Source organism: Cervus canadensis, chromosome 4 (assembly GCF_019320065.1).
Source record: "Cervus canadensis isolate Bull #8, Minnesota chromosome 4, ASM1932006v1, whole genome shotgun sequence".
In the NCBI taxonomy this organism is placed as follows: Eukaryota; Metazoa; Chordata; class Mammalia; order Artiodactyla; family Cervidae; genus Cervus; species Cervus canadensis.
Window position 1 is genome coordinate 4,899,089 of NC_057389.1, and position 21,733 is coordinate 4,920,821.

The 21,733-nt window shown below is 45.1% G+C and overlaps 1 protein-coding gene across 3 annotated transcripts in view; it reads left to right on the forward strand.

Annotated features, from left to right (window-relative positions):
• The window catches only part of EFNA5 (ephrin A5), a 293,109-nt gene that overhangs the window by 271,227 nt on the left and 149 nt on the right, over window positions 1–21,733 (forward strand). Inside the window, exons 3-5 of one of the 3 annotated variants that reach the window (XR_006268873.1) lie at window positions 6,911–6,976; window positions 7,396–7,476; window positions 12,840–13,413. Coding sequence is in view for 2 of the 3 variants with exons in the window: in XM_043464518.1 (XP_043320453.1) it covers window positions 6,911–6,976; window positions 7,396–7,476; window positions 12,840–12,961 (269 nt within the window). In the remaining variant the exon portion in view is untranslated. Of the gene's footprint in view, window positions 1–6,910; window positions 6,977–7,395; window positions 7,477–12,839; window positions 17,397–21,733 lie in introns of those variants that run through there. The other 2 variants (XM_043464518.1, XM_043464519.1) reach the window with 2 other exon arrangements.

Below are 21,733 nucleotides of genomic sequence, written 5' to 3' on the forward strand. Positions count from 1 at the left end.
TCATTTACAGATATCTGTGTTGTATGTTAGACCACAGGAAAACCTACGGAGAAAAAACAGCTTGTGCTAACAACTAATAGCCTATCCTTTCTTTTCACACGCACAAACTAAAAACTACTTCCCATGGCAAACAGGATGATGGAAAACTTCATTTTTAATGCCCCCCCCCCCATGGAAAAAAAAAGCAGCTGATTATTTTTAAAAATAAAATTTCCCAAAGTACCTAGATTGACATGGGACACTGAAGGGGGAATTTGGCTTTGGGAATTAAGATGTGAAAATGAATAAGGTTAGGCCAGAGGCTTCCCTGATGGCTCAGATGGTAAAGAATCCGCCTGCAATGCGGGAGACCTGGGCTCCATCCCTGGGTTGGGAAGATCCCCTGGAGAAGGGAAAGGCTGCCCACTCCAGTATTCTGGCCTGGAGAATTCCATGGACAGAGGCTACAGTCCACGGGATTGCAGAGTTGGACACGACTCACACACACACACACAAAGGTAAGGCTGAGGCATGATAAAGCGTTAGTGCAGTGCTGGGCCTGAAGGTGTGAAGAAAGAAGGAGCATCTCATCTCTCTCCTGCTAAACTTTCATCAGTTCTTCCTGAAGACGAACGTTTGTTACCTCGATTGCTTTGAGTTGCTTAAACCCTCCCCTCATAATGTTTATGTTTAATCTGATAGCCTGTGTAAACATAATTGACAGTTTTTCGACATGAAGAGAAATGTTATTAGTATTCGTCCTTTGGTTTCCGGTGTTTTCAAGCTCCCCTTTATGTTGTATTTCTCGTGTTGGAGGAAAGGCATTCTGTGATTTAGGCGGACATCCTGTAATACCAAAGCTCCTCCAGGTCCACCCGGCAATTTGGAGCTCCCCTGAGGCACCCTGCTAATTATGGAGAAGGCACAGGGATGGCTGTATGAGCGAAAAAAGCTCAGCGCGCGGGGAGGGGATGAAAAACAGTTTTCTATACGCTGGCGTGAAAACAAATAGATACGTCTTGTAGCGTTTGCTCAACAGCGGTTTATAATTACCTCTCTTCAAGGGCCTGTTTTAAGTGGACTCCTAACAGGAGCTCGAAAAGTAAACTCGTAAGGGGCGGGTGGGTTCAGACGTGGCGGCAGCATCGGGGGGTCGGGGAGCCGGGGGCCCTCTGCCCCCCGGTGCCTGAGTCCGCAGGCCCCCAGTGGGCACGGAAGCCGCACAAGCCCTATGTCAGTTAGCTCGTGAGTAACCCGTGACCCCCAAGGCTGGGGCTAAGGCAGCATCTATTATTCTTCAGAGCTTCTGGGGGTCGGGAATGCAGGAGCAGCTTCGCGGGGTCCTCTGGGTCCGGGGCTCTCCCGAGGCGGTGGTCCCTGGAGGGCGCAGCGGCAGATGCAGTTTCTAGCTCACTCACGCGATTGTCAGCCGGCTTCTGTTCCTCCCACTTGTAGCCCCGAGGTGCCAGCCCCTCGCACGCTCCTGGCTGGAAGTCTCCCTCTGCTCCGTGCCGGGGGGGGGGGGCTTTCCAGTGAGAATCTCACACGTGGCACCTCGCCTCGGGAGGGGGCAGGAGTCCTAAGGAGGAGGGCGCAGCCTTTTACAGTGGAACTGCAGAAGCGGCCGCCGCCGCTTTGGCTGTGTTCAGCTCGGTAGACGCACGGAACTCAGTCCAGCCCACCCTCGCGGGGAGGGGAACACGCGGAGCAGGCGGTGAGCCTTGGAGCCTGGCAGAAGTGGCCTGCCCCAAAGATGATGCCACACCCAGCCGATGGGCCCGCAGTGAACTGTGACGTGAACTTTTCAAATGTGTGCAGTGCTAGACTCAGCCTTCGGAAGTACTGGTTTGGAGGCTCTGAACCTGGTCCCCTTAGGTATCAAGCTGGTTGCTGAGCACTGAGCCACGCTCACCTGAGCCCCAGGAGAGCAAGCGCACATGTTTTCAGGAATGGCTTAAGCTGGGGCCCCTGTCTGGGGTCACGGGACAGAGCGAAGGTGAGCAGCCCTTATCAGCAGGATGCTCTAAACTCAGAGAACGGGAAAGTGAGAGCCGCTCAGTCGTGTCCGACCCAGTGACCCCAGGCACTATACACTCCATGGAATTCTCCAGGCCAGAATACTGGTGTGGGTAGCCTTTCCCTTCTCCAGGGGATCTTCCCAACCCAGGGGTGGAACCCGGATCTCCTGCATTGCAGCAGATTCTTTACCAGCTGAGCCACCCAGGGAGCCGGGAGAACCAGAAGGCCCCTAGATTCTTCCTTATGTGGTGTGAGGCTGTGATTGGTGCTTTGCAGATCATTGAGGTGATTGATTTAAAAAGTTTCTACTTGACCATGGAATGGGTGTTTGTGCTTGTTTTAATGGTCCCGGTACCCCTACTCCCAGCCAAATGTACAATTTCAGCAGTAAAGTGAATAAAGGAGTATGAATTTGGGTTATGTGACAAATGTTTAAGACATGAGATGAATTTCTCATTTTAATCTGACAAATTTTATTTTTAAAATCCATATCTTTTTTTTTTCAACTGAAGCATAGTTGATTTTACAGTGTTGTGTTAGTTTCTGGTGTATAGCGAAGTGATCCAGTTTTATAAATAAATAAATATATATGTCCATTAATTTATATAAATGATATATATCATCTACTTATTTATTTATATATATAAATGTTCACTATTAATTTTCTAAGGAAAGCAACAAAAGAATTTACATATAAATTTTAACTAAAATAGGGTTGATTGTAAAGTGATTTCTCTGGAATCACAGAAATTAACTGTACCTACATCCTGACAAATATACAGATATATTTCATTCTTTGCCATTTGTCTTTTTATAAGATACGGACTGTAGTTCCCTATGCTACACACTAGGACCTTGTTGTTCATCTACTTTATATACAGTAGGTCTTATCTGCTAACCCCAAACTCCTAATTTAGCCCTCCCTTCCTTTCTCCTGTGGGAACCATAAGTTTTTCTTCTATGTCCGTGAGTCTGTTCCTGTTTTGTAAAGTAAGTTCATCTGCATAGTTTAGATTGCACATGTAGCGTCATGTGATATTTATCTTTCTGACTTACTTCACTTAGTATAATAATCTCTAGGTCCATCCATGTTCCTGCAAATGGCAATGGTTCATTCTTTTTTATGGCTGAGTACTATTCCATTGTGTGTGCATACATCTCCTTTATTCTCTCATCTGTCTGTGGACATTTAGGTTGTGACCATGTCTTGGCTATTGCAGATAGCGCTGCTGTGAACATTGGGTGCATGCATCCTTTCAAATTACAGTTTCCTCCCAGTTTACCCAGGAGTGGGATTGCTGGATCATATGGTAATCATTTTTTAAGGAACCTCCATTCTCCACCTGCAGTGCAGGAGACCTGGGTTCAATGCTTGGGTTGGGAAGATCTCCTGGAGAAGAGAATGTCTACCCACTCCAGTATTCTTGCCTGGAGAATCCCATGGAGAGAGGAGCCTGGCAGGCTACAGACCACGGGGTCACAGAGAGTTGGACACGACTTAGTGACTAAGCAGACACATACTGTTTTGCATCGTGGCTGTGCCAATTTACATTCCCAACAAGAGGGTGGGAGGGTTCCCTTTCCTCCACACCCTCCCCAGCACAGGAAATCCAAATATCATTATAGGAAGAGTTCAGGTCTGGGTTTTCTTTGCCTGTTGCCCGTTAATACCTCTTTCTGGTTGCTGAAATTCTAACTGGGAACTTGCGGATGAAGTGTTTTAATTTTTCCCCCCAGTTGCTGTGGTTGGCCTCTGGAGGACCTGTCAGGCCTGGGTAAAAGTCTCTCTGGCAAACACTCCCGTCACGCCTGCTCCGTTACCATACAGATTCCCTCCTGGTCTCCAGGAGGGCAACGCTAAACTGTGCTTCCTGTCTGTGTCCCCAGCTGAGACAGGCATGGCGCAAGGACAGAATCGGTGTGTCTTACATACCTTTGTGTCCATAGCACCTAACAGGGCAACTGGTACATAGTAGGGATTCTGAAAGCATTTGAGTGGATAGATGAAGTGGAAAGATAAAGCTGCAATGATATATAATAAATGGTTGCAGTACTTTCAGTTTTCAAATGTTCACTATTAATTTTCTAAGGAAAACAACATAAGAATTTACATATAAATTTTAACTAAAATAGGGTTGATTATAAAGTGATTTCTCTAGAATCACAGAAATTAACTCTACCTACCTCCTGACAAAGGCTGGGCACATTTTAAATTTTTACTTATATCCATCTTCAATCTTGCTCATCATTGATCCCAAGAGAATTTTCCGTATAAATTTACTTGTGTTGACTATTACATTTTTAAATTTCTAAGGGTTTTTTGGTGTTTTTAGTGCTTGTCTCTGCTTTTTTGTGACCAGTAATCTCATATTACTTTATATCTTCAAATATTACTAATAATTAACAATCACTATTTGTAAGTGATATAAAAGCACCCTCTATTTGTCAGCCAAGGGGTGTGGGGGCTTCTTAACCTGGAACATGATGTGGAATAAAGCCACAATCCCACTGTTTTTAAACCTTGAATGAAAGATTGAGTTATGCAGGTATACGGGAAAGGTTTTTATACATTCTGGTGTTATTTTTGTTTTGCTGTGTGGTAACTAAGGAACCCGAGTAATCCTGACTTCCCAAGGCACACCCTCTCAGGCTGGCATGAAGGGTTAAGAGGTTATTTCATAGATTCAGGGCAGAGGCTGCAGAGGGAACTGACCTAACGTAACCCGAGCTGTGTGCACACACGATGTGCTTCTAGTCTTGGCTCGTCAGCCCAAGGGTTAGAGTGTGGTAGTCCAACCGCGCCGCAAGGGGTCTGCCACGGTATCACTGTCGTAGAGCTTGTCTGGTGATAGAGAAGAGGTGAGGAAGTAATGGAGAGGTCTGGTGGGGAAGGGAGGTCTTTATTTTAGATAAATAAGTGCATTGTGTGCTCTTAATCCGCAGAACAATGGAGCTAATCCAGTAGCTGAGGCTAATTGCTCCTCTGCAAACTGGTGAGAGAATTCAGTTCTTGCCTGGACAGCTTATCATGTGTCGGTGTTTAGTTATTCCAATGGGCCCCAGTGATTGCTATGTCCTGGACTAATAGGATTTCTCATATAAACATATATATATATATCTGAAAAACCTGTACAGTCTCTAAGAAGTTCCCCCTCTAAAACAAACATTTAATCTTGCCTTGAGCTTGCTGTATCTTACAGCATCATCGGTAGAATCGGCTGTTGCATGTGGCAAAATCAAGTACATGAGGCTTGTAGTAAGTTCACCCCAGCTCAGAAACCAATAGAATAGCAGCGTAAATTTCCATGTGTCACCGTTTCACACCACCCCTCATGAATAAGATATAAACCATCTCAAGAACCCATAATTTTTATAATGAATTGGAATCACCTAAGTGCACTGTACTTGTGACATGCTCACTTGCCGTTGGAGGTCCCCAGGAAGGACACCATTTCCTGGATCAAACCACAGAGTGCAAATATTATACCCTAAATAACACACTAGTTACTGTAAATGTCAGTGGAGGGAGTTTTTCCTACTTTGATTTAATGAACGCCTACGGCAAAGCCAGCTGTTAGCACTTCTCAACTGCCTGTCGGAGCGAACGGGAAGACGGGGAGGGCTGAAAACATCTCTCCTGTATCTACTTTGGCCTAAGAATTAAAGAGAGTTTTCAACAGGTGCGAAAGAGCGACACCAGGGTCCCTTCCAGCTTGATGTCCTCTGGGTGGTGACTTGATCGGTTCTCCTCCAGGCTGTGGGCCTGGAGTCACACAAGGAGATGGTTGGAATATTAGTCGTGAATCCTCTCACCTACAAAATCGGCATGTTAATTTTCTGGGCTCCCCCTGTAAGAAAGGGGTGAGAGAAGGCACTCTGAACACTGAGGGTATCACCAAACTGAGCCCTGTGTGTTTCGATCGATAGCATCTGCATTCTCTGAACAAAGGAAACACTTGAAGCAGACACACCGGGAGGGCAGCGTGCGGCACCCATTGCTGTAATCGCTGTCGTTTCTAGGAGGCGTTTGTAAACATGTGTGACTGTTGAGGGTCTTACTGCCTAGCAAATCCCTTTGACATTATGCTGGATGCATGGAGGGGAGATTATCTTTCAAACACAAGGAAAGTTTACAGTCTGATTATCTTGAAAAGGAGAAGAAAGTTTCTTCCTCAAATGATTTATAACTTGAAACATGTTGTCATGTTTTGGTAAGCCCACTTTATTAATTCCATCCTTCTCTGTGGCAAGTCTTTAAAAAATAAATGTACCATTGCAACACAGCGCTTTCTCAATAGCATATTGTACTTATAATGGCCTGATGGAAGTTGCTGGGCTCGGTTTAGTCGTATAGGATGTGGAGCCAAGTTCGGAGTAAAACCTCTAATTGAATTACCTGCGAAACACTGACAGACAGGCTCTCAGGACGGACAAAGCTTCGCTTTCCCAGCAGAACTGGGTCATGTTTAAGTTGGCCTTGGAGCTGTCGCTTATTGGTTTTCCCCAGCACTTTGACCTTGAGCCCGGGGGGCCTGCGGGCCCTTTTCCTGCAGTAGAGGAAAGGGCCGAGACTCAAGCTTTATCTTCTTAGTTTAGAGAAAGCTGATTGCAGAGCAAGATGAAGGGAAGAGCCTTTGAAATAAGAATCGGAAGTATTTTCCTGCAGATTACCAGTGTTCTTGCATGATTCCTCCTCTCATGGAAAGGAGAAGATAGGCACAGGAAAGCAGCCCTTTTCTCTAGACGTCAGTGTCCATCTGAGAAGTGTTTCTGTTTCACCTTCTGGGAAGAATTAAGAGTACGTTCCCCTTGTTCAGGAAAGAATTGACTGTAGACGCTTTGCATTGAAAATGAAGAGTAATCTGGCGGTGTTCTCTTTCTCCCTCGCTCTCTCTTTCCGTCTCTCCCACAGCCTCTGCGATCCCAGATAACGGAAGGCGGTCCTGTCTAAAGCTCAAGGTCTTCGTGCGGCCAACAAGTAAGTTCCCGCCAATGACCGTCTTTGAGGGTGGCTTCACTGCGCATGCTCTAGTGTGTGGTCTGGTTCACGGCGGTAAAACTGTTTTTTTTACTGTAAATCCTGTGTGGTATCTGTTTTGTATATCAACCTCCATGTTTTAGTTTCCATCATATTTTTTCTCATCGTTTTTTTTTTTTTTTCATGATGCTTTTAAGTACACAGCAGTTGCTAACTTGTTGTTTCTCAGACTGTTGTACCTGCACAGCAAATGGGAACAATTCTGGCATTTGGATACATGCCGCTGATTGTAAACCAATCTCTCCGTAAATAAAAGGAAAAATTAGAGAGAAAGAAAAAAAAAAAAGAAAGAAAAAGAAACGGGAGTTGAAGGGTGTCTTCACTAACATATTTGGCTGTTATCTCTATTTTTGTTATAGATAGCTGTATGAAAACTATAGGTGTTCATGATCGTGTTTTCGATGTTAACGACAAAGTAGAAAATTCATTAGAACCAGCAGGTTAGTATGCTTAGAGAATCTCTTTTAACAAGTGCATCTCTCTCTGGTACCTCCGGACTTTTTTTCCTTCCTTCTCCCTTGCATGTTTGCATGTTGTAGTTGCCCGGCTTTTGCTCATTGCTAGCGATGCTAATGTTCCTTATTTCTACCTCATTCCTCCAGTATCTCTGTGTAATTAATGCATGTTAGACAAATTACGACTTTGCTTTTCTCTCGCCGTGGGTTGGATATAACGCAACATCCTTGTGTAGAAGCCCCATCAGAATGCTAGAGTCTCACTTCTTTTTACCATATCCTCTGAGCATGCTGGTGAATCACTGTGACTATTAATGGATCTGTTTTTGTATAATTCAAAGAAAATCTCTACTGTATGCGCTTATAAAAATTTCATATTAGATCCCAATCTTCGGATAAAAGTAATCAGACTGTTGCACAAAATAGCAACTAATTCAGCCTCTTTAGTTTTCTCTAGAAATTCACAGGCATCATTGAACTGCTCTGAAGGACTTCATTTTATTTCAAATATTATCTGTGCCATTGTCAATGGAAGTAGGCCTGGAGAAGGATAATCATGTTGCCTCCTAACACCACAAATTCACCCACCTGCTGCTCCCACAAATGTATCCACAGTAGTCTGTCATGCCAAATGTGATCCTTGATTACCAAGGCAAGACACGTATTAAGGATAAATAAATTTTTCTACTACTTTTATCTTCCACACACCCAAACTTTCCCATCACTATGGAGAAAAATAAAACCCACTAAAGGAATCATTGAAGCATTTGCACTGCAGCCTACTGTGGATAATGTAAATCTGTAAACTCTCCATTTGTTTAGTTATGAATTCAACCTGGCTCTTGAATGCAGTTAGATTGTGAGCTGGGGGGCGGGGGGCAGGGAACCTTCTATCCTGTCTTCACTGAGGAATCACCTCAAAGCCCCTGTCCACCCTCCTACCTGTCGCTGCCTTTCCTCACCCGACTTGCTCGAGATCTTCACTCATGTCCTTACCCATCTCCTGTGACTCCCTCAAAGCTTAAGTGAAAGTCTCTCAATCATGTCCGACTCTTTGTGACCCCATGGACTGTACAGTCCATGGGATTCTCCAGGCCAGAATACTGGAGTGGGCAGCCTTTTCCTTCTCCAGTGGATCTTCCCGACCCAGGGATCGAACCTGGGTCTCCTGCATTGCAGGTGGATTCTTTACCAACTGGGCTACCAGGGAAGCCCTCAAAGCTTAAGGACAAAATTATTTCCTCTTCTCAGAAAGATGTAAGCCCCCTCTTATGTAAAGACTTTTTTTTTTTGGCCCACCTATTTGCAGTGGGACTTACCTTTCTGATGGCCTTGGACATGAAACAAGCTGTGACATCCGCTTTATCCTTTGAGTACTGTTGCTGGGACACACGGTCGGTGGGCCTTAGGGAAATGTACCCTGAGTAGACGTGATGCCTCCGGACACACAAGAGCTTCTGCGTTGTAACTGACACAGAGTCGGGCTTTCTCTCCAAGCATTCCTGTTTCTCGAAGGCAGGCCTCTTGTGCAAAGGAGAGGCATGTACAATAAGCTCTCAGAGGCCTTAGCGGCTCCCCAGGGATCCGTTAGCTGCCTTAGAAAAGTTGCAAGGAATGAGTGCTGACAGGGAGACATTTTAATTGTGTCCTGGAAATCTGGAAGCATTCCTGTGGCTTTTCAAGGTACCAGACCCCTCCCAGGCTTGAGGCCGGGGGCCGTGGTAGGACCTGTGAATGAGCGGAGGTCTCTTTTTAAGGACCCGGGAGTCGACACTCTTCCTTTGGTAACTGAGCTGGTTATACCCAGATCCAGGAGTGATATATTTCTCAACTCCCATTCCTACGTTAGTATAAACGTAGGACTCTCTTACCATCGCTTGACTGAGATGTCCATGCAGAGAACTTTATTGTCTTAGCTTTGTTCACAAGTCGCCTGGAAGCTGACTGGCGGCGTTGGGCATGTTACAGACATAACTTATCGTGAATTAAGTTTTTATGACACATGCTGTTGCAGACTATAGGCAGAACTTTCCAGTAATCTTTTTTTCCAGGTAAATCCCATTGCCCACTGAGGAAGCAAGAGACTATTTAGAAATATAACAGATAGCGTGTCTTTTTTGTTTTTTTTTTTTTTTTGGTAATAAAGAGGCACACAGGGGACCATTTCAACATTAGGAAATTACCTTTGAATTCAACTAATGATAAAAATGCAGGATCCTAAGATGCATTTATGTGCGAACATATTTCACGGTCTTTGGGGGAACAGGCTGTGTTTTCATTGGGCATTTAAATCCATAATGGCCCCCAAATCTATGCACTCATAGCTGATACAAGTTTGCAAAACTTGGACAGACTGTGTGGTCAGACCCTGTGTGTTGGGGATGGACGTGCAGGTGTACCTTTAAGAAAAGTGCCTTGAGGCAGTGAGGACCATATTTAAGGGCGTTCTGGTGAGCATCTTCCCTAAAAAAGTAAGACAAGCTTGAGCTGTGATCCCTGGCTGTATGAATACAATAACATCCTTGCTACTTCCCCAAGTTCCTTAGGAAATTCAGGCTTGCAGCTCTGACCCATGGTGTCGGATGGTTGAGTGTAGACCAGACTTTATGAAGCCAGCAAGGCTGAAAGGATCCCGCTGCATGTTCTCAGCAATGCATACTAATTCACCTGTCTTCGGAATGTGTTTCTCTTTTTGTTTGCTTGCACACTCTGCCTGCCAGTTTCCTGTCATCAGGGATACAGGATGATCTCAGGGCAGAAATACACCACAGAACATGCTCCGAAACATCGCCAGCGTTCTCTCAGTGAAGCACTGAAACCCTCGTGGCGTGGAATCCTATAGCCAGGAGGCGAGACTTGATTTGGCTTCCGAAGCGAAGTGTTTTCTTCCTCCAAGCCAAGCTCGCTGTTACCAGTTGTAGAAATTGTCTCATGTTTAGGTGTAATTTCTGTTGGGTTAGGTTTTGCTTGTGACTTCCTCTTTAGAATTCTGAACTTTGCTCAGACTTAACCCAAATGACAGCCTGGCTTTCATCTTGCTCCCTGGAGGCCACAGGATTGCCCAGCACCGAGGCCCTGTTTAATCACAGGTTGCTCATAGAATCCCAAGCCAGGACTAGTGTGTTACGGTGAGAAGAGATGAGCCCTGATGCCCTAAGGGGACTGAGTTTTTTTTTTTTTTCCTTTGAGGCCAAGATGGTACTTACTGGTTGGTGGCTGAGAAAAAGACTAGGCTCGAAAGGCACATTTGGCCTCGTGGTTTCTCTCATGTGGGAAACCAAAGTTTTCCTCTCAAAGGTCCGCAAGGCTTGTTCCCCTGTCTGTGCCGTGGGGGCCTAGAACACAGCCAGCCCTCGCTGGGCACCCTGACCCGGTGGGGACGGCGGCCCCCTTCAAGCTCACTGAGCATCTACCTGTTTCTTGGGTACCTTTCATCAGTCCACGACCCAACTTTTCAAGGAAGAGGATTGGGTAATAGGTTAGTGAAAATAAGATGGAGAGGAACCCAGTGGCTGATGTAATTTCAGGCATATCAATACAGTACAAGTGGTATTTCAAAATGAACCCTGAGAATCCTCAGGGTTTATGGTTCTTTCACAGTTAAGCCCGAAGTCCTCTATTATTCCGAATAACAACAGATTGGTGCTCTTACGACACTGATTTGGATTTTCTTTTCAGGGCTATTCAAGGGCATTTACATCTACCTCCTAACTCCAGATTTAGTGCATCTGCAAGGCTAAGAGCAGGGCAGAGAGTCTACAAGTCTTTGACTACATCATGCGGGGGGCTTTCTCTTCCCCTCTGCATCCATTTAACTCCCATTCTTGCTTCCTAACCTTTTCTAGTCTCCTCGGCTACTAGGTATTCCACGCAGGTTTGCTCAGGTCCAGGAGAGGAGAGCAAATTTGACACAAGGACGCAGCACTTTCTGCACGTGGGGACAGGCTAACATGATAAGAGCAGGAGCCTCAGCGCTGAGAAGACACGTTTCTAAGTTGATAGAGGGAGAGAAAGTAATGAACAGAAGCAGCCCACGAGTGCCCAGCTCAAGCAGAAGCCAGCCCGAGCCTAAAAGGCAGTCGCTTTAGGACAGATAACAAGGGAGCGTGCTCTACCTGGTAAAGAAGAGGCATGTGATGTGATGTGAAAACAGAGATGCATTTAAGAGAGTGAATCCATCGAGGGGTTGGAGCTGGGGTTTAGGGATGATCCTTTGAGGTCTGCAGAGTTGGGAACAACCAGGGCAGTCTCACTTGTTGCGATTCCCTCTGACCGACCACTGAGTGAACCCACTCTGCCAATCCCTAAGCTCCCACAGGAAGCCTCAGGGATGCTAAAATGAAATCTACCAGAGAACCCCACTGGTGGCCCCAGTGTAGGTCAGGGATCACCGGATCTGAAAGCAGGCCAGGTAGAAGGAAGGAGGCGGGCAACAGGAGAGCGTAGTGAGGGCCACCTTTGGGTGCTAATTGCTGCAGCGGTCCTGTCTCCTGGTTAAGCCTGTTAATCATGCCACGGCGGAGGGCTGTCCAGAGTCAGAGGCAGTCTCCCAGAACACTTGATGGCTAAATAAAAGAAGCTTACTTCACTTAATCCATTTTATTTAGGGGAAAATTTGCATCCATGTTGATGATTTATGTGCCCAGCTTCAGCCTGATAAAAATAGTCAAGTTCAAGTCATTTAATCCTGAAGATACAGGGTCTGTAATAGAAATAGCACCATAATTGATTCCTAATGGTAGGCAAGCTAGCGGGCACCGATTTATTTAGGCTCGGCGAGCATCACGTATCGTTGAGTTAAAATGCTCCTTTATCATTTAATTCTTCACCTCTGAAAATGCATCTAGACGTCCAGCAGCCAGGCGTTCACCACTAATCCTATGAAACCGCTAAAAAGAGGGAAAGGGGCGTCCGGTTCTGGTTAACCACTAATATGCCAGCATTAACTGCGCCCCGCCACGCCCGCCCACCCGGTTACTGGCTTCTGCCTGGCTTCTTGGGTCTAGAAGGCCGGCTCGGACGGCGGGTTTGCGCATGGTGTCTGTGGCTGCCAGCGGACCCGAGCAGCTCACGGGCCAGAGGTTAGCGCGCCTGCACGTTTTTCTCCGCCTCAGTTTTTGAGGACACCGCTCACGTTGCCGAGAAAGTCCAGTTTTCTCTGCCAGTCCCTTTGTTTGCTGTAAATAATGAGTGATGATGCAGACATGAAAGTCAATGGTGGCACAAGCTCATTACCCTACCTTGCAGAGGGTGGCGAGGTCTGCGAACAGCAGGCTGCTGCTGCAAGAGAGAGAGTTGTTATTAAGGATGTGAAATCTCACTGGGACGTGTGCTTTCTGTTCGGACAGATGACACCGTCCACGAGTCCGCCGAGCCGTCCCGCGGCGAGAACGCCGCGCAGACACCGAGGATACCCAGCCGCCTGTTGGCGATCCTGCTGTTCCTCCTGGCGATGTTTTTGACATTATAGCACAGTCTCCTCCCGTCACCTGTCGCCGAGAACATCAGGGTCTTGGAACGCCAGAGATCCACCTAACTGCTCATCCTAAGAAGGGACTTGTGATTGGTTTTTTTCTTGGCAGATGTCAGAGGTTTTTTTGTTTGTTTGTTTGTTTGTTTTTCTTTCAGCCTGAATTCTAAGCAACAACTCGGGACTTGGGGTGGGTGGGTGGTGGTGGTGGTGTGCTAAAGTAGTTCCTGCCTCCCTCACCCCCACCCCGGCCCCGGCCCCTGCCCTCCCTCACCCCCTTCCAAAGTACACGGACTCCAGATGAACACGCCAGGCTGTCGGAGGGACCCCAGTGGGCGTCCGCTCCCGTGCGTCCTCCTGCGAGCGCTCCCCTCCGCCGGCCGGCTGTCTGCGGCGCGCGGACCCGCAGGACTGCGGCAGAGGCCGCCGGGGGTGTTCCCCTGGCCCGGGAGGTTCATGCCTTCTCCTTCGGGACTGTAAGACGCAGGGCCCCGTGTCAGCCTGTTGAGTCCAGAGGGGAGGTATTAAGGAAGAGATCAGATTACACCGTTTCCTCTAGGAGCGCAAACACGCACGGGCTTCTCAAAGGTTGAGACCCTGGTTTGGTTTTGTTTTCCTTTACAGATGACTGTCTTAAACCATCCTTGGCAGCAAAACTTGTGCTCCGTACAAGAAGCCTTTGGTCTAGGAGGCGGGTCGGGGGCCGGAATGCTAGCACAGAGCCAGCGTGAAAGCAGAAAACTAGGATGGGTGGGGGACATGTAACGTGTGATGAGTGCCTCTAATTTTTTTGGTGACTGGGCAATGCACACCAGATGATTTTGTTTTTTTTCCTTTGAATACAGATCACCATGGTGCTACAACTTTTTTTCTTTCTTTTTTTTTTTTTTTTAAGAACCTGAAAGAGGCATTTTTATGAATAAAGTGACCTTCCCCGAGGCTGAGAAGCCAGGGTCGATGAGTGTATTACCGAATAGCTTTGGATACTCCTCTGGGGGACCACGTGTACCAAGGAAAGGATGTCAGGGGCCAGAGGGGACGAAATCTGGCTTTGCGGAGCGCCGGTGTGGTGTGGCCTTTCCCCAGCTTCCACCCCAGTGCCCACACTCGGCTCCGCACCCCACGACTCCAGGGGCTCTGACACGCAGCCCTGCTCCCGGGAGAGTCAGCCTGTACTACTTGGGAGGGCGAAAGGGAAATTTGGAATAAAGATTCCAAACTGTGGAAAGAGAAAATTCAAGAGTTGATTTTATATCCTTTCCCTTTCTGACACAGCCTGAAGCCTAGGGGGAACATGTGTTTATCTGTGGGAGATAAACAGGATGGAGTCCCAAAGACTTTAACAAAATATTTTTTTAAAAATCCACTAGAATAGAAAATACATTATTTAGATATACTTTATGCTGAGAGTGAGTATATATGCTTGTCCTATTTAAACTTGTGAGAAAAAAAAAGTGGTATCCCTTGATACATTTAGAAATATGGGGGGGGTGGTTATCTTGTTTCATTGTGGGGGTGGGGCGAGAGGATAATAAATCGGCCAACGGGGATGTTACCAGGAAATGCAAGCCTTGGGGGTTTCTACTGCAGAGGGTGTCACGAACTTTGAACTCCAAAAACCGAGACAGGGAAAAGTGTCAGACCTATGGAAAACAAATCAAGCCTTTTTTTGTTTGTTTTTTGCTATGGCAGGACACGTCAATAGAAACCATGCCTTTCAAAAACAAAACCAATAAAATGCAAGGATCATGTAATTTGTGAAAAATTGGAAGCATTCCAGCACAATAAGGATTTTTTTTTTTTAGTTTTTTGTTTTTAATGTACATGTTTAAAAAAGAAGAGGGGTCATATTATGGACAGATTTTATGAATGGGAATTTGCTAAAGAACTGTGAGCAGTTCTCGATTAGAGAAATATGTGAGTGAAAGGCATCTGTAAAGGCACGGCACCCTGGAGAGTTGTACCCACGTTGGGATGTAATCTGGGTTCCCCCGATCCATCTGGAGCGGATGTTCAGGCTCCACACGTCTGCTCACACGTGGAACCGTGTGAGCGGGACTTGGAACCGTGTGAGTGCGGGTGCCAGCCTCGCAGACGCAATCAGGCCTGTTCCCCCAGACACCAGGAGCGTCTCTGGAGTGGCAGAGTCTCATCACAGAAGGCAGCCACCATTTCACTGAAACAAAAGCTCACAGCATTGGATTATTATTATTATTTTTGCATTAACTATTTATATACTCGGAGCTCTCAGTACACTCAGTAATACTCAGTAATATTTCTTTTCTTATTAATAGTTACAGGCTTGTTGGTCCAGTGGGATTTGGGTAAGGGGGGGTGGAAAAGACACCTTCTAAAATGGATCAATAGTCAGAACCAAAATTATACTGCATGTTCTATAACCGCAAGGAAATCAAACGATCCTGTAATGATTCCAGTTTAGTCATAACTACATCAGCAGTGCTAATTTCATTTTAGAAATGGTGACTTCTGTGGTTTTTCTAGCATTTGTCTCTAACAGATGATGAAATAATTACTCATGGCCCTCTCTGCCATTGTCTTTCATTTTTCACAGTGAAATTAGACCCCTTTACTTCACCATTGTGTCACGACAAATTAAATGTAAAAGGAAAAAAGAAAAAAGCAAGACTACCCACACCAGTAGAAAACATGCTTTTCTACCTATAAGTGACGTCATTGTAGGTAGCACTTGCCATGGAGTTTTCAGGATGATTGGTATCAGACAGTTTTCATTTTGTCTAAAAAGTGCTGGTGGCCTTTTGTGATCGTGTTACAACCCTCAAGGGGCTTAGGAGGATGTCGACGCAACTTTGTAGCAGCTTTTAATTTCAAAACCAATTCAGACTCTGAAGGGCAGGTTTCGCTGCCTCTCAGCCCCAGTTAGTCAAACCCCGGCAACCTTTGCCCCGGTTGCCAAGGGCTTTGCAGCGTGAAGCAGGGAAATAAGGATCTGTCTGTTTAGTGGATACCGTGTATCCTTTACTAGACCAGGTAACAGTCCGTGTTAGTTTAGACTATTGTTTTGTACTGTACTTTCTTGGGTGGCAGAAGAAAGAAAAGTTAAACGTTAAAAAAGAAAAAAAAAAAACTGCGTTCTTTAAATTCTGTATTATTAGCAACCTCTGTTGTATATAGTGTTTGATAATAAAGTATTAATTTGATTCTTATGTCTTTTGTAAGTGAGAACAATAGTCTTTCAGGATACAAAACATGCATTGAGGCTTTGAGACATCCAATGTATTCGTGGCTAAGAAGAGTCACAAGCGGCTGAGACACTGCTCCATACAGGACTCACGTGTGGTCATCGCCTTCCCAATCTTAAGACTCCACCATCTTGGGACCTGGAACAACATGACTTTTTTTGATCGATAGTTTGTCCTCAATGTTTTCAAGGTCTGATGCTGGAGCCCATGGTGTTTCCCGCCCACCCCCCCCCCCCCCACCCCAGCATGTTGGTCTACAAAGGTTTCGGGAATTCAGTCACGGTTCTGTATTTTGCTTTTGGTTTCCTCTTTGTGAGAGGGTTTTCATAGATGACTGTTTCCATTTTTCTCCGGGAAGAGGCTTGTCACTGTCACGGGCAGCCAAAGCGTGGGAAAGATTGCAAACCCGTTCCCTTGAGAAGGTTGGCCGAGGGCTCTTCCTCTCTGCGTCACCAGCAAAGGCAGAGCCGCACCGAACCTGTGGATTTTCAGGGACTTTGGTTTTCTCTGGTGCCTTAGCCACGGCAGCACCCATTTTTATTAGTTTACCCAAATTTTAAAAACAAAAAGCAGTTTAGACTTTCTTCCCTCCATTCATTGCTCCCAGAGCTGTGATCGCTGATTTTTTTTTTTTTTCTTTTGGAAACCACCTCCACGAAAACCCTCATTTGCCGACAACCCCCCTTTCTTTCTTTATTTACTTTATGTTTTGTCTCTCGCCTTCCTCCCACGTTTTGCTTTCCCGCAGAACCGTGAATGGGCAGGTCCGTCTCTGGTTTGGCATCACTGAGTTTTTCCCATGCGTCTGCCCCAGAGCTGCTCGGATGTGAGACAAATCTCCTTATGATGGGCGTGCCCCATTGTCTGTACAGTGTAAGAGATGCTGGCATGATGGAGGTTCCCCATGAGTCAGAATCCGCGCTCCATGCTTTGCTCGTGACACCGCATTGAAGCCACTCATTGTGTGTGCGTCTGGGTGTGAAGTCAGCCCCGTGTGGTCCCGCTTGTACTGCCCGCTCTGCAGCTCCTTGGCACTTACTCATCGAGTGCTGTTTTGAAATGCTGACATTATATAAACGTAAAAGAAAATGTAAAAAAGAAAAAAAAAAACCAATACAAAACACACACAGACAAACCCATAAGATCTGTATTTGTATATACACGTGTCCGTACAAGTATACCTAAATAAAAATTAAAGATTTTCATCATTTTAATTGGAGCCCTCCTTCTACTTCTTTGTTCCTTGAATGATGCCTTTATTTCAGGGGCTACTTGCACTCTGCTGAATTTTTTCAAAATCCTTGTGGATAGAAAAGATAATACGACATGCACAAGAGAAGGCCTGAGAAGGTCAAAGAATGCAGGGTTCAAAATGGCCAAGTATCTAGGCACATTCCAGTTATTCTGGTGAGAAAATGGTGAGACTTCAGCCTTGTCTCAGTATTTGAGCCTTAAAATAGGCACTCTGACAAGCCCTGCATCCGAAAATCAGTGTTCAATGCAAAAGCTAAACACAAGCTGTGTTCTTTTACTTTGCACCTGTTTTTTTAACCTCATCAAGAAAAAGACAAAAACAATCATTTTATGGCAAATATCTGATCCTTCCAAAAGAGAGAATGGCAGTAATAATAATAATAATAATCACCTCTGTATAATCCTAAGCCACAATTCTCACCACCAAGGAAAAGTAATTTACTACCATATGACCTTGGGCAAGTCACACAACATATTTGTTTCCTTATCAGTAAATAGTAGATTTATAGAAATGATCTGCTTAATTTTTAAAATACTGCCCTTGCTGGACACTGCCAAGCCCATTCTGCCTCAGACTGATAATGAGTTTTCTGTCTTTGACGATGACATTGCCATAAGCACAATTTGAGAATTTCGGCTGTAGAAGGGAGAAAGCATCAGATGTCTGACATAATAGACAACCTAATGCATTTCAAGACTTGGCTTTAATTATACCATGTTAACATTAAACTCATTGAAAGCTTTTTATTATACTTAATTATTTGACAGGGCACTACACACTAATTATAACTTACAGTAACCTTTTTTGCTAATGAAGAATGACAGCATTATAGAATGAGGAACAACTCATTAAAAAAAAAAAAAAAGATGTACTGGACTACCTATGTGATATTTTCCAACCAGAACAGCATTACGTGGTCATTATCATCATTGCCATCATCATCAAAAGCATTGAAGTGATCATGACATTGTGCTCAGCGCTGTGCCGAAATGACATAAATGTTTACAACCTGTACTTGTGAAGTTGACAGTGTAAGGCAGACATTATGTGTCGACATAACATAGTAATGATTTACAGAGAAAATAAAAAAGTCAAGCATTTTTATTCTGCCTGAATGAGACAGGAGATAGATATTTTTATAAAATAAAAATGAGAGGAGAAAAAAATAAGACTAGGAAGCTTAAAGGAAATTATCTATACATATAATCAAGATGGGGTTAAGAGCATCTTACAGAAGTAGAAAAAACTTGGTGAGTTACACAACGTTGTGGGCTTAACAAGGACAGTGTATTATTGTGCAAGGAGTAAACTATCACAGCTACAAAGGTGACTCTGGAGAGGAGAAAACCTAAGTATCTCTGATGCAAACCATGAGGAGTCTGGTCCAGAGGAATCACCATGGTGCCCTAAGGAAGCAGGGAAAGTTATGAAGACAATTTCAGGTTCTGCTTTAGGGACTAATCATAGGTGTGTTCCAGGAGCCAAGACTCTATCTACATTGAATTGTGAGCTGCCCAGGAGTTCAGCCAAGACGATGCCTAAGTTTTCTCAGATTAGGCCAAAGGGATAAAGTAGATAGAACATCCAAAAGTGAGATCTAAGCTCCTTTGAAAGCGACTGTGAGTCCCTGATTAGAGAGGCCAGCTCCCGATAGATAGCGCTGCAGACATAAGAGGGAAGCAGGCGGGATCAGAGACGGGACATGAGCGGTGTGGCAAGAACCACGCTTTGTTAGAGACGCATGTGGGATGCTCCAGTCGCCTGAGCCGCCACACAAAGAGAATCAAAGGAGACAATGTGGCGGATGAGGCACTCGCGTGTACTGGAATCTCGTATATCCCGGGGATGATGACCGGAATCTTTCATGTCTTGTTACAGGAACGTGTACAAGCTAGGTGCCGTAAAGAGAGACCGAGATAATTTGATGAACTGCTCACTCACCATTCTAACAGTTTCTTAGGAACTGTTGGCGAAACGGTTTCTTAGAGGTTGTTTGCAAAGCTTCGTTTCATATTCTGCTGATAACATAAGCATACTTCAGGAAAAGTGCTGGCAGAAATGCTGTGAAAAGCATGATGATTTTTGTACGGTCCCTCTGGAAAACAAGCGCTTCTGAAAATGATTATAAATAACTAATCAGGCCGATATTCTCTGTCAGTTTTTAGTTTGATACGTGCTGCTATATTAGTCAAGTCGTTCAGTAGTTAAATACATATGTGTGCCTATTTTAAAGATGGAGTTGTAAGTGTTGATGGTCCCTGTTGCCAGTAAATGTGCAATAATTGTGTGTTCTTTTTAAATATGGATGATGAATGGATGTATTTTTTTTAAGGCAAGAAATTGCATTGCACAAGGAATTGGTCAAGGGCACCATGGTGCTTTGGGGGAGGTGATTAGCCAAACCGCTCTTAAAAAAACAAATTGTACCTAAGTAAAAACTGAGCTTGGTGTACAAATGCTGCTTCTAGGCAAGTTCCCTCTTCTCCCTTCCATTTTCCAAACAGAAAGCAGTTTCTAAGCCCTTTCTACACAATTTCTGGAGCAGCAGAAGACGGGACTAAAAGGCTGAGTGTATATCCCAACATAATGACCCTTCTGACATTTCCCATCAGAGATCACCGTACTGCCTTCCTAAGAACCTCAGCACATGCTCAGATTAAAACACAAATCCATTAATTTTCATTAAAAAAAAATCACCCATAGTTGCATTCTAAGTGTCCCATGAATTCTGCCATCTTACTCTCAGCAACGGCATTGGTTAGGGTTCACCCTGAAGGAAGGTCAAATAAAAAGAACTTTCAGTTCCTCTTCCTGCTGTCTGCTTTTTGACTCAATTTAATTCCTAAATGTGGGGGTTTCTGAAATAAAAAGAAACCATTCTAGTAACACAACCCCTACCACAGCACCCTGGGACGAGGATGCCGCGGTGTGGACGTGGCAGGACCTGACAATTGGGGGAAAAGCACTGCCTCCCTGATGCTGTCAGCCAGGGTTAACTCAGAAAAGTCCAATCTAGTGGGTGGATCTCTGAGTCAGTACTCTGCTTTGAAATATCCTGGAGTTTTAGTCCTGCTTATTCAAGTAAGAACTTCACGTCACTCGGTAACACATGGACGCCTGTCGATTTTGACAAGAACACAAAGAGAAGGACTTCCCCATCCCCCGGCAAAAAAACAAAAACCTCTCAAAGAGATTACAGCGGTAAAACAGAACGAAATATTTTTGCATGCTGTTTTGTTCACAAGTGCCAGGGGTTCCCTCGGTCTGCATATATCATCTGAGATGCAGGTAGCCAGAGTCATTTTCTTTCATCATAGCCATGGAACAAGTCACTAAAATAAGAGAAGGAACCTGCTTCTTCCTACATACTTCTTAGAAAGTGCATTTTATCAGCATCTGAGTATCCTCTCCTTTTTTTGTGTTCAGAGCTTATTCTGTTGGGCCAAACAACAACAACACCCCTGATTTGCGTAGCACTGCGTGTGGAACACACAACGCCTCTGAAATCTGTGCTCTGCTTCCCCAGATCTGGACACATTTTCTGCCGCAGACAGAACAAGAAGATCTGTGTCTCTTTTTATTCTTTCCTAAAGACGGTGTGCCAGCCAGCAAGCTGACTCCATTTATTTCTCCTGTGGGGAGTCAGCGTGTTCCTTCTCCTGGAAGATGCAGGTACTTAAAATAGTAATAGGCTTGGTGGTGTATTGAGAGTATTTCATCCCAAGATCTTACAGGCATGAAGAATAAAACATAAACTAATGGCTCTTTCCAACCAGCTTGGAGAGAATTAACTGGAAAGGAGGACAGTCATCCTTCTTCCCGGGAGACGGGAGGAGAAAGCGCCTTAAGGCGGGTCGCCCAGGGAAAGAACTGGAGTCAAGCTGATCCGAAATTTGGACAGAGGCCCCCAGTCTGTTACTCTTCATTCCTAGGAACGTGATTAAGAGCTCCAGCTGAAGGAAAACAAATGACATGCTTATCCCATCTTGGAGAAGTTTCCAGCGCAGTGCTGTTGAGAGAGGGGCTCTAGGCACCTTCCCCAAACCCTCTTGTCTGTGAGTCAGCTATTTTATTACCAACACAGACTTTACAAACAACACATTAACTCCGCGAGTTCTCAAGATAGCCCCAGTTTCTGTGCGTAGCCAAACCGATCTAAAAATTAGGAAGAATTTGAGAGGAATAACATGCATTGTCTCTTCTTTCATTGAATTTCCCCTGCCCTGTAGACGCACGCTCACACTTGTACACTTTTTTTTCTCTAATTTTATGTATTCACAGCACTTTTTTTCTTGA